This window comes from Zootermopsis nevadensis, unplaced genomic scaffold (genome assembly GCF_977971745.1).
Source record: "Zootermopsis nevadensis isolate Lab colony 2312 unplaced genomic scaffold, Znev_1.0 Znev_ptg000008l, whole genome shotgun sequence".
Classification (NCBI taxonomy): domain Eukaryota; kingdom Metazoa; phylum Arthropoda; class Insecta; order Blattodea; family Termopsidae; genus Zootermopsis; species Zootermopsis nevadensis.
Genome location: NW_028259140.1, coordinates 11731431 through 11742320, shown reverse-complemented (window position 1 = coordinate 11742320; position 10890 = coordinate 11731431). Strand labels below are relative to the sequence as shown.

Genomic DNA, 10890 nt, shown 5'->3' with positions numbered 1-10890 from the left:
GACGCTACCCACTTACCCCCATCTAGTGTCTGGTTTAATAATGAACTGTGCATGACTCATGTGGTTACGTCTCTTACTTCATTGCTGTCTATTTCAATCGCTATGGGTTTAAGTGATTTCTTTATGGTCACAATCTAAAACAAAACCTTGTAGCAAAATAACACGAGTTTATGACTCACGTCGTTTAACAATTAGAAGTTTACCAACGTGTCATCGCCCTGATGTTGGAGGCAGCAAGGACCTCTGAAACGTTGGCAAATTTCTGCCAGATTGCACGGCGCTACAACAAAAAAGACAGCCATTTCGTATCACCGCCATGAAAACCTCAAATCCTGCTGAAGAAAATGTGCTTTGAACTGTGATAATTAATTAAATATACAATTATGAGCACGCAGTAATCCAAACTTAGGTCAGAAACGAGTGTAATGATTTTATAGGAATAAATGATTACAATTTCTTCAAGTAGGCTTTCTTGAACAGGCTGGAGTCGGTGCAGATACAAAGTACATTTCAGGAGGCAGGGACTGAATAAAACTCAGTTTATTTGCCTTATAAATCTTTTACGACCCGTATGCATTACGCGGTGCTTCGGCCCAGAACAACAATTGATACGCCCTCCAAATGAGTGTCGCCTGCCAAAACAGAAATAGCTTATGCGGTAGCTCGGGCTGGTCCCATTCAGTCGAGGGCCTCCAGCCTGCCGGTCGGTCGGTAAGTACAGCGTGAGATCAAGTAACGAGCAGCGAAATTGTTCAATGCCAGTATTACTCACGTTGCAGGATATAAAGTGCATACATTTTCAGGAAAACCCAGAGAAACATTCCAGATCTTGGATCAGTAGCAGATATTCAGAAGAATACAGACAATTCATTGCGTGTGTGTGTGTGTTGATTTCAGTGGCGACCTTGGCAATCTATGAACAATTAGTTGTAAAAATTCTGTTCTTGTTCTAATATCTTCAACAAAAATGATTGAGGACACAAGAAAATCATTTTCATTCTTCTCGGTTTTCATGGATGTAAACCAATGTTATAAAGTTGTGTGTTTATCAGCATGAAAAGAGCCGTTGTAGAAGGTCTTGGCTTTCTGTTTCAGTAGCAACAATGTACGTTACCTTTGGTCACTGCACCTGAACACAACCAATGAAAACAGTGCCTTGCTCAGCAGCATCCAATAGCGAATGAGAGAAACGAAGGTTTGTACCCACAGTGGTCGCAACATCTGAGTGCATTAATAGACATCGTCTTATCATTGATAGGTCCCTGTTCGTTTTTAGGGATAAATTGCTCCTGAGTACATCGTTCGTTTCACTTCAGTGTCATCGGGTAATGGAAAATCCATCAGTGGTTGCTATAATTTTCAGTCTACAAATAAATGTGTGATTTGGAATATCATTAAAAAATGTTAGTACATGGTATCGTATCACAACTGTAACGTAACAGAGTACTGTTTGTGGCTTTGTATATTACAGTCAGCTTCTCTGGGTGTGAGGCTTAAATGTCTTGCACTTTTTTTTTGAAACGCAGAAGCTGCAAACCATAAATATGCTGGAGATAAATCGTGTCTGCCTTGTGCCTGAAAACACACACGAAGAACCAAAACACAAACTTCTGATTGCGTTCCTAAACCCAAAACTGTGATAAAGAATTCAGATCGAGTGGAGAGAGGACTTCGTACTAAGCAAACGAACTGAAATTCGCAAAGAGTGCACATTAAATTTCAAATACCCAACTAACCTAACCTAACCTAACTCTTCAGTCTCCTATCATAAAAGTTAATTCGAGTGTCGCATAGATTCAGCTGATAGGCGAAGGTTTTCTCGCGACGAGGTCTAACGAATGAGTTACGTTATTGAGAAACACACTGTGACTTAGAAGGAGTGTGTAAACTACCCTACGGTCCGCAAGTGAGTGGTTCTAATCATCTAGATCAGGGCGTACCATTAAGTCTAATTTAACACATTAATTGTACCACTAACCAAATGCGTTCAGGGAAAACTATTATTTATGTTATTATTAAATTTTGATTTTCTTACTTAGTTCGCGTAGCACCAGTGTTACGCGTACCATAGGTTGAGAAACGATTGTCTAGAATCTAGATTAACGACACGTATTGCACTCACAGTCGTTGTTAAATACTGATACACACGCTGACAAGTTAATGAGTGAGTCGGAGATACATGGAGTACTATCAGAATCATGTAGATGGCAGCACTACTAGAATGATCCTTGTTTTCTGACATTTATAAGAGGTTTCGTGCAATTGCATTTTATGTTTATAAACACTACATTGTTATACAGCTAAGTTATGCAACAAATAACCTATACATGCTAAGTAGTACGAAAAAAGGGAGTAACAAAATCTTAAAATACACAGAGAATCACAGTTATTCGTTTCGTGCATGTATAGCTTAACCACGAAGTTATCGTTAGTATTTGAAGGTCATTTCTAGGCCTGTTCTCATCCGTGCAGATAGCCTATTACAATTACTCCGTCCGTCCGTCTGTTTTTTTATCTGTAAGCACGAGAAAACCCGAAAACTGTTGAAAATTTTCTGATGCAATCTAATTTTGATCAACATCAGACAACATTAATGGACACCTTTCGTGAAGGCCTATATGTATCTCTGCGTTCCGAGGAGGCTGGGTGGGAAATCCCACATCCGGAGGATTCCCCCGTGGGACAGCCAAACCCGGGGATATTTGTTTCTGAGCTTGGTTCCTGCATGTAGCGAAGACACTATCCAAAATTCCGGTGATGTGAAATACGTATCGGAACCGAATCTTTGAAATTCAACAACCACTAGAAGCTGTTTTTGAAATATTACTGTCCTTCATTTTGAGCTGAAGAACCACTCAGTCACGATTATTCGTAATAAGTTTTATTAAAATGCTGATTTAATAACCGGTATCCACATTAAGCAGGCGGGTTTGAAATATTTTAATATTAAATAGTTGTCTAATTGGTCATAATAGTAACATAATAACAAGTATACCGAAAATTACTTTTTCGAGACATGCGTGCTGGTAGGCGAGATTCGATCCTTAGCTGCAAAGTGCTTCTAAAGGCAACGAGGAACTCAGTATTAAATCCGGTATCTAAATTTTCAACCGTAGTTCATTTACCTGTTAACGGATTGCCAACTCCTAAATTAGCAAGAGAGTGTAACAGTTTTATTAAGCACATTTTCAGCAACTCCTGACAATCGGACTTACTAATTAAGAAATTTACTTCACAATCCTATGATAATATGTCTTAAGTAATAACATGTTAATGCCCTACAACAGTATCAGCACGGTAGACAACAACAGTTTAGTTACTCGTAAATACAAATGTTAATTTCTGATAATTAAGCTTAAATAACAGTTACTTATCATCACTCCGACAGATGTGTCATGAGGTAAAGCGTGGTTTCTGGCAAGCTTTCTGTGTGTGATGGGTTCCGACTGAATGCAGGAAGGAACACGTTGGGTTCTTGGCTGTCGCAAGTTCTGGCATATTCCTGAAAATTATTCGCTGTAAAGGTGAATTATAGGCCTATCTGGAGCTCTATAGACCCATAAACAGTTTCGAATTTTATTTTAACACTTTTCAGAGCCGTCAAATTAGCTTAAAGTAATTTGAACGGACAGTCGCCGTCTAAGTATCCCAGTGGGGAACACGTGTATGACAGCGACAGCAAAATACAACCCAACTTGTCAGCATAAATATTAAGACGGCGTGGGAAAGAGAATCTCTTCATTTGAGAGAAGGCCACATCGACTGTTACAAACAGCGCATTCTGCTTCGACTGGTAATAACGTGCCCATTGAAAATAAGGCATACAGCGATGAACACTTTCAGAACACTTCGCGTTGCCAATGAAGTAAAATCATGGCTGATCGAACCTGTCATTAAACTGTGTAGCGATTTTACACTGATCCACTTCGTTATTAAACGCGGATTTCATAGTCTGCTTGGAATTTTTACCACAAACTTAATGGATTAGTAATTCGTCTTCGTCTTCGTTCTTATTCTTCTTATTTCATCATTGATTCTTTCTCGAATTCAATTCTGCAGACCGGATACTCTGAGGGTTTTAGTGGTTTTTCTTAAAACTCTACGGGGAAATGCTGAGATAGAGCCTTATAATAAATCACACTCACTTCATTACGCATCCTTTTTGATTTATCTTTAACCGTATTTCAGTATTCTGCGCTATTTTACCTGTGCAGCTGCAATCGCGCATTTAGGTCGTCGAAGAATCAGTCTTGTTTTAATCTACATCTCTGTAAAATAAAACTGATGTTTGCTGCAACATCTTTTCAGAATGAAACACGTGTTTCAGGCTATGGCTCTGTCCCCCTGGGGGCCCCAGAAATCGTTCCTGAACGCTTGCCTCAAGCTTTGCAGACGCGCTGCAGGCGCTACGACCATGCTGCCATCTCTGGTGGTATCGGCGCTCTTCATCCTGCTGACACTAGTGCTGGCTCACGGAGCCAGACGCATGGTGGACAGGCTCATCAGTGACCCGTTCACGCGTCTACTGTTGCAGGAGGCTATTGCTGCAGCCGAACTATGTGGCTGCTGCTTCGAGCTCATCATAGGTGATAACTGTACTGAATCGGTATCGGTTGGCACAACTGCCTCACAGTGGCACTAATTCTTAATAATAAGTCGTCAGAAACAAGCTGCTGCGAGCAGATGATAATCCATAATGAGCTGAAAATGCTCAAATATTTATTTATGCGCCCTCGTGGCCTACAGTCCACAGGAAGAAAACTTTATCTCTTAACTGCTTCCTAATGCGTACATTTGGGAGCTTTATAAAACTCTTCGCAGGATGGGGAGAAAAAACAGTAAGAACTATGTAGTCCTCTGTGATTTATTTTTCAAATCTCAACGTTATACCTTAATTCAACTCAAAAATTAATACTGTCACATTATTCCACATAATGCTATTTATAATCACACAGAGGAACAAATAATTTTTAGACATGTTATTTAATTTATTCTCATGCATAATTTTTAATTCAGAATGATTATAAAACTCTAAATAAAGTTATTAAAATGAATATATTAAACGTGCCGGTAATAATTAAATTTGTAAATTGATATTTTTACTGTGATAGAGATGCACCAATACAAAGAAACAAATGTTTATCTTGCACATACTGGTTTGCAAACATTATGACATTATGAAGATTTCTGTCTTCTGGGTTGTTGCACAGTGTAGTCTGGTAGAAGTTTACCAACGTTTCAGATGATCGCCCTGATGACGGAGGCAGTATGACCTCTGAAACGTTGGTAAACATCGACCAGACTACACAGCGCAACAACCCAGAAGACAGAAATCTTCATACTCTGATGACGGAGGCAGTATGACCTTTGAAACGTTGGTAAACATCGACCAGACTACACAGCGCAACAACCCAGAGGAGAGAGATCTTCATACTCACCACTGTGAAAACCACAAATCTTACATTATGACACTAAATATTTATTAATTAAAGTGACTGACATGAACAACGGTTTGTGCCACAGATATATATATATATATATATATATATATATATATATATATATATATATATATATATATACAAATGTTGTGTGGTTCATGCTTGATGTAATTGAATACTTTATACACCAACTCTCTGAAACAAATTTTCTTATCACAGTAGACGTGTAGAAGTGTCCAAAACTTAGCCATCATCATTTATGTCGGTCACTTTAATAATAGAGAAGGTTCTAATAAATTTATACCACAGTCAAATATAATGAAATGAAAGTCTAGTTCTTCAGTCGCGTTACGTAGGATTTGACGTTTTCACGGCAGCGAGTTTGAAGATAGCTGTCTTCTGGGTAGTTGTGCCATGTAGTTTACCAGACTACATGGTGCAACTGACCAGAAGACAGCCATCTTCATTCAGATTATTCAAAATTGTTATTTCTCTGAGTTTTATCATTATGCATGAACAAAATTTTTAGCAAGAAATGGGCAGCGTACCAAACTGTCTCATTTACATTTAACCTTTACTGGAATAGGGGATTTAGTGCCCCATAAAATGGGGCTGGCAGCCAGGTTTTAATTCCAAAAGTTAACAGTTTTGTTTCATGCTAATTCAACAAATGACCAACTAAACCACGTAATCACAACGCATCTACGATGAAGGCTGATATTCATCTCACTGGAAGAACATTGTACTGGCAAATGATAGAATATCATTGGTTGAAACCTGTGTACTATAAACTCATTTCAGTGGCTGACAACTTTGGTGTGTCAACGTACGCTGCATTTCTGTTTCTGCTGACAATCTGGTGGTCAATCAATTGGGGAGATGCAACAGCATGTCCATACACTCACATTGAAGATGTGGTCCTTGGAAATACAGATGTACGCACCGCAGTGCTGAAATCTGCGTTTGAGCTGGCAGGAGGCATGCTTGTCTTCAAGTGAGTCTGAAAAACAATGCAAATTTTCAACAAGTTATTTCCCATAAAAATGTCTTGTCAACATTTGGTATTGGCAACTCTTGATGAATGTAATTTCTATTACACACACTCGTTAATATGTTACTTACGGAACCAAATTGTAGTTTTAAAAGCTCCTGTTGTGTTTACGCACAATTATGATTCCACCATACCGCTAGTTGCTACATAATTTCACCATTTTTTATTGTACTATTAAACTATTACATTACTATACAACTGCTTTGGGTACCTTCTTCAAAACCATGTTTTTAACTAGCATTTTCAAATACAAAATACATACAATCTATTGTTGAGTACTTTCGGGATATGATACTTTTATTTTTGTTACTTAAAATTTCCACATAATGTAAGATTATGTTTATTTGTAAGACTTTAGGTTCTCACAGCGGTGAGTATGATGATTTCTGTCTTCTGGGTTATTGCGCTGTGTAGTCTGGTCGATGTTAACCAACGTTTCAGATGATCGCCCTGATGACGGAGGCAGTATGACCTCTGAAACGTTGGTTAACATCGACCAGACTACACAGCGCAATAACCCAGAAGACAGAAATCTTCATTATGTTTATTTTCTTCCTCTTGTATTGTAGTCATGATATCGTCCTCTATTTCTTTTTGTACAGCTCGGTGCTTGCGTTACAGGTACGTACAGCTCTTGTGGAGTCTGGAAATAGCCGAGACTCACCATAATCGGGCATTTGGTGACTGTTTTACAGACTTACGGGTAAAGTATCACCTGACATCAGCTAGATGCCCTGTGCCAGAGAAACAAAGAATCCGAGCTTCAAAATAATTCACTTAAAACAATAAATTTTGCTTGCTGCTGCACTATGCTCTTGCACATTCTCATAGTGCAAGAACAGGAACAAAAGAAAGACACGCCTTAGCTGTTCTGCGGCTGAGGCTAGCATAGCTTTTGCAACAGTCGTTGGTGTCTCCGGTTAGCAATGAGTGTGGTGGGTAATGCTCTCAGTGATGTTTGGTCCATGTGCTATATCTGTTGAAAGTTCAATGAACGCATTACGCCGAGAGGCAAAACAAATGGATTATATTTTAAATATGGTTTGGCAACTTCTGTATGCACAAAGTATACCACTGCTCTTAATCTGATGAACAAGTTTACGATGTTTCAGCTTGTTTACAGTCATAATGAAAGTCTCAAAGAGAAAATAATATTTTTTGCTGGGTGGGTAATTTTGTTGCTATTGGAAACCTTATGAGTTGGGTAACTCAGTCAGTATAGTGACTGACTACGGACTGGACGATCAGGGTTTGGTCCCCGATGGGGACAGAGTATTTTTCCTCTACCCTCTGCGTCCAGACATGCTCTGAGACCCACCAAGCCTCCTGTCCAATGGGTACCTGGGTCCTTACCCAGGAGTAAAGCATGGCCGGGGCGTGATGCTGACCACTCACCCCCATCTAGTGCTGAAGTTAAGAATGAGTAGGAGCTATATCTTTTCTGCCCCTAAGTGCCTACGTGGCTTGTAGTGGGGCGGCTTTACTTTACTTTTGAGATAAGATGAAGTTCACTTGGTGGCTCTAGTATTATCACATATCTACTCTAATTATTGTATGCAGTTCACTGGACTGGACATTGCTGCTTTATTTCAAGATGCCTTTATTTTCTCATTATGTTGGTCATCAGTCTCTTTATGAATAAAACTTATCTATTAATCCTGAAGGACAATTTCCAGTCCATAGAACTGATAACTGCTCACTTGCACAGGTTCCAGTGCTTTATGGCGCAGCTATTGAAGGCTCTGCCACCTGTCTGTGCCGTATCGCTTCCAAAGCACTGTCTGAACTCCAGCCTCGATTCAGCACTGCAATTGACTCTTTCATTTCAACGTCACTTGTTGTGGCAGGTGAGACAGATGACTGTCAAATGCAATAAACTTGCTGTTTTAGTATCTTTTCAGTTGAAGATTTCTGTCTTCTGGGTTGTTGCACTGTGTAGTCTGGTCAATGCTAACCAACGTTTCAGAGGTCTTACTGCCTCCGTCATCAGGGCGATGAATATTCAGAGCAACAACCCAGAAGACAGAAATCTTCACACTCACCGCTGTGAAAACCTCAAATCTCTTTTCAAAATTTACCATCACCACCACTAGTCAGTCCTACTCTAAGCAATTTCCATACATACTCGTAATCACATTTTCTGAAAAACCAATACCCATAGTGCACCTGAATTTAACTGCTATAACAGAATTATCATGTGAAGTTTCTTATAATCTAACTTCATATAGAATAAATTATACTTCTAGTATGTTTGTGTATAAATTTTATTCAGAAACCAAATCTGATTAGGTCCTCTGAAGCAAGTAATTTTCCAGTGATAACAATGAAATCTGAACCTGACATTGAGGCATGTAATGAAATTGCCTGGACCATCAGGCTAGTGTTATTAACATTAAAATAAAATCACATTGATCTGAATCAGAATACAAATAATAAACAGTTTAATCCATGAAAAAAGAAATAATCTTTAAAAATATGTTACAAATTATTTATCCATACCATTTTCCAGAATTTAAGCCATGATTTCTGTGCTCCGTACTTTGTAGTTCAAATCTATAACAATGGTTAACTTGTGTAGGTGATAGTGAACTAACTTCTAGATCATCTTGTAGCTGATCATGAACCAAGTATACAATGCACCTTCACTGGTGATCACATACTCGCTGAAGCTGGATGGACACACAAGCTTCTCTGAACATGATAATTAAGAGGAAAGTTCCTAATTTCCTTGATGCAACTCACTTATAAATTGTGTTTATTGCTACTTTATTGGTCCTACGATGAACTTCTCCGTGTATCTTAACAGACCAATGTAATTCTGTCAATGCTTTTTCATTGTAGCATTTGACTATTCGGGTGGCTACTTCAACCCAGTACTGGCAACCTCCCTCAAGTATGGCTGTCGAGGCAACACGCTGATCGAACATGTCGTGGTGTACTGGGTGGGAGCAAGCCTTGGGGCGACAGCATCTGTCTTCCTGTACCAACATCCAACAACACAGAAGTTGTTGATTGGAGGAAATAAGGATAAAGAAGAATAAAAGAATAAATTGCTCAATGTGACATTTTTTGTGCAGTTCTGGACAACAGGATATGCACATACAAACACAAACTCTGCCTTGCTGAATTTTTACCACAGCTGCTTCTCAGGAAACACGCAATAAAGCAGTCAGTAGCGCAACCATGAAGAGTACAAATTTTTGTTGTTCTTGATAGATCCTGTGATAATGTGTACTGACTGTTATGTTTCCAGATTCTATTGAATAAAGCAATGAAACCTCAGAATTAATTCACTTCAATTCTTTGTGGTCCAATACAGTTCTACATCACTTTCTGTTGCCAGTCATTATTCCTAAGGCTGGATGTAAGACATCGTTAGATGAGCCAACATCAGACAAGACAAGAAGTGCTTAGTCAAAAATCACCATTATACCAAATTTAATCAGTCATGAACAGAATGTGAGAGGATAATGTTGCTTTAATATCTGCATTTATGATTTGAAAGTAGTTGTGTAAGAAGCATGCTAAGAAGTGGAGGTACTGGGCTCATCTGCACAGCACAGAGACGATTATAGTACTTCAAAACATTTAATTCAAGAATTCATCTCTGACTCAAAGAAGTTTTATAATTACACATGAGTAATGATAAAAATTATTGATGATTTGCTTCAACTTTTACAGGATCGAATGACAAGAAAGGGTAGTCTTTTAGAAAAAGCTAGTCTATTGCAGCAAAATCACAAAATTAGGACAATTCATGTAAGTAGAATAACTTATTAGTTACTAATAACTTAGTGCTCTGTAAGAAGGGTTTAAATCAAATGTAATTTGGAGCCCTTCTTACTGAGCATCAAAGAATTAATGTAAAATAAATGTGGCAATACATTCATTCAGTTAAATATATCCACAAATTTCTTTTATTTCTTAGAATTCTCTATATGCGTCTGTTGACACGTTCATAACAATCTAAACTAGATATTTTTTTAATGTTGCATATGATCATTTACAAAGAATGTGACATTAACCAAAAACTGTTTTGGCTTATTCTTAGCTGCACAAAGAGATGGTCCATTGTGGTTCCTTACATAGAAGTTGCTGAAATTCGTTCACTTGTATTTGCATTAATTCACTCAGAAATAAAAATTAAAACAGAAGGATCAAATTCCATACAATAGCACTTGTTTTAAACTTTCATTGTTGTTCTTATGAAAATGTTACACAGTAAATGATGTCACTTGGTATAATAAGTTGACAATACACATTTTATAGGTTAGTTTGTTTAGAATAATCAGAAGGATGCAGTATGTACACACAAAAGGTATAACAACTGAAGACAAAATTTGGATGGAAATCCTGAAGGGAAAAATCTACTCAGAAGATTTAGTTACAAACAGGAGT

The 10890-nt window shown here is 38.2% G+C and overlaps 1 protein-coding gene across 2 annotated transcripts; it reads left to right on the top strand.

Annotated features, from left to right (window-relative positions):
- Positions 1-583: 583 nt before the first annotated feature.
- Positions 584-9781, top strand: AQP (aquaporin). 2 transcript variants are annotated; one of them, XM_022084977.2, is made up of 7 exons: positions 584-711; positions 1096-1195; positions 4328-4586; positions 6243-6435; positions 7114-7195; positions 8201-8339; positions 9334-9781. In XM_022084977.2, exons 2-7 carry the CDS (start codon positions 1181-1183, stop codon positions 9531-9533), a joined length of 888 nt encoding a protein of 295 aa, XP_021940669.1. In that variant the 5' UTR covers positions 584-711; positions 1096-1180; the 3' UTR covers positions 9534-9781. The 2 variants fall into 2 exon arrangements, with proteins under 2 accessions (XP_021940669.1, XP_021940670.1); XM_022084978.2 differs by having other exon boundaries at positions 612-711; positions 1099-1195.
- Positions 9782-10890: the final 1109 nt, after the last annotated feature.

What these genes read in the sequence shown, in the direction of transcription:
- AQP (XM_022084977.2), top strand. An exon ending in CTGCTTCGAGCTCATCATAG is followed by an intron (nt 4,587 to 6,242) that starts GTGATAACTGTA and finishes AACTCATTTCAG; the next exon opens with TGGCTGACAACTTTGGTGTG. An exon ending in AACGTCACTTGTTGTGGCAG is followed by an intron (nt 8,340 to 9,333) that starts GTGAGACAGATG and finishes TTTTCATTGTAG; the next exon opens with CATTTGACTATTCGGGTGGC.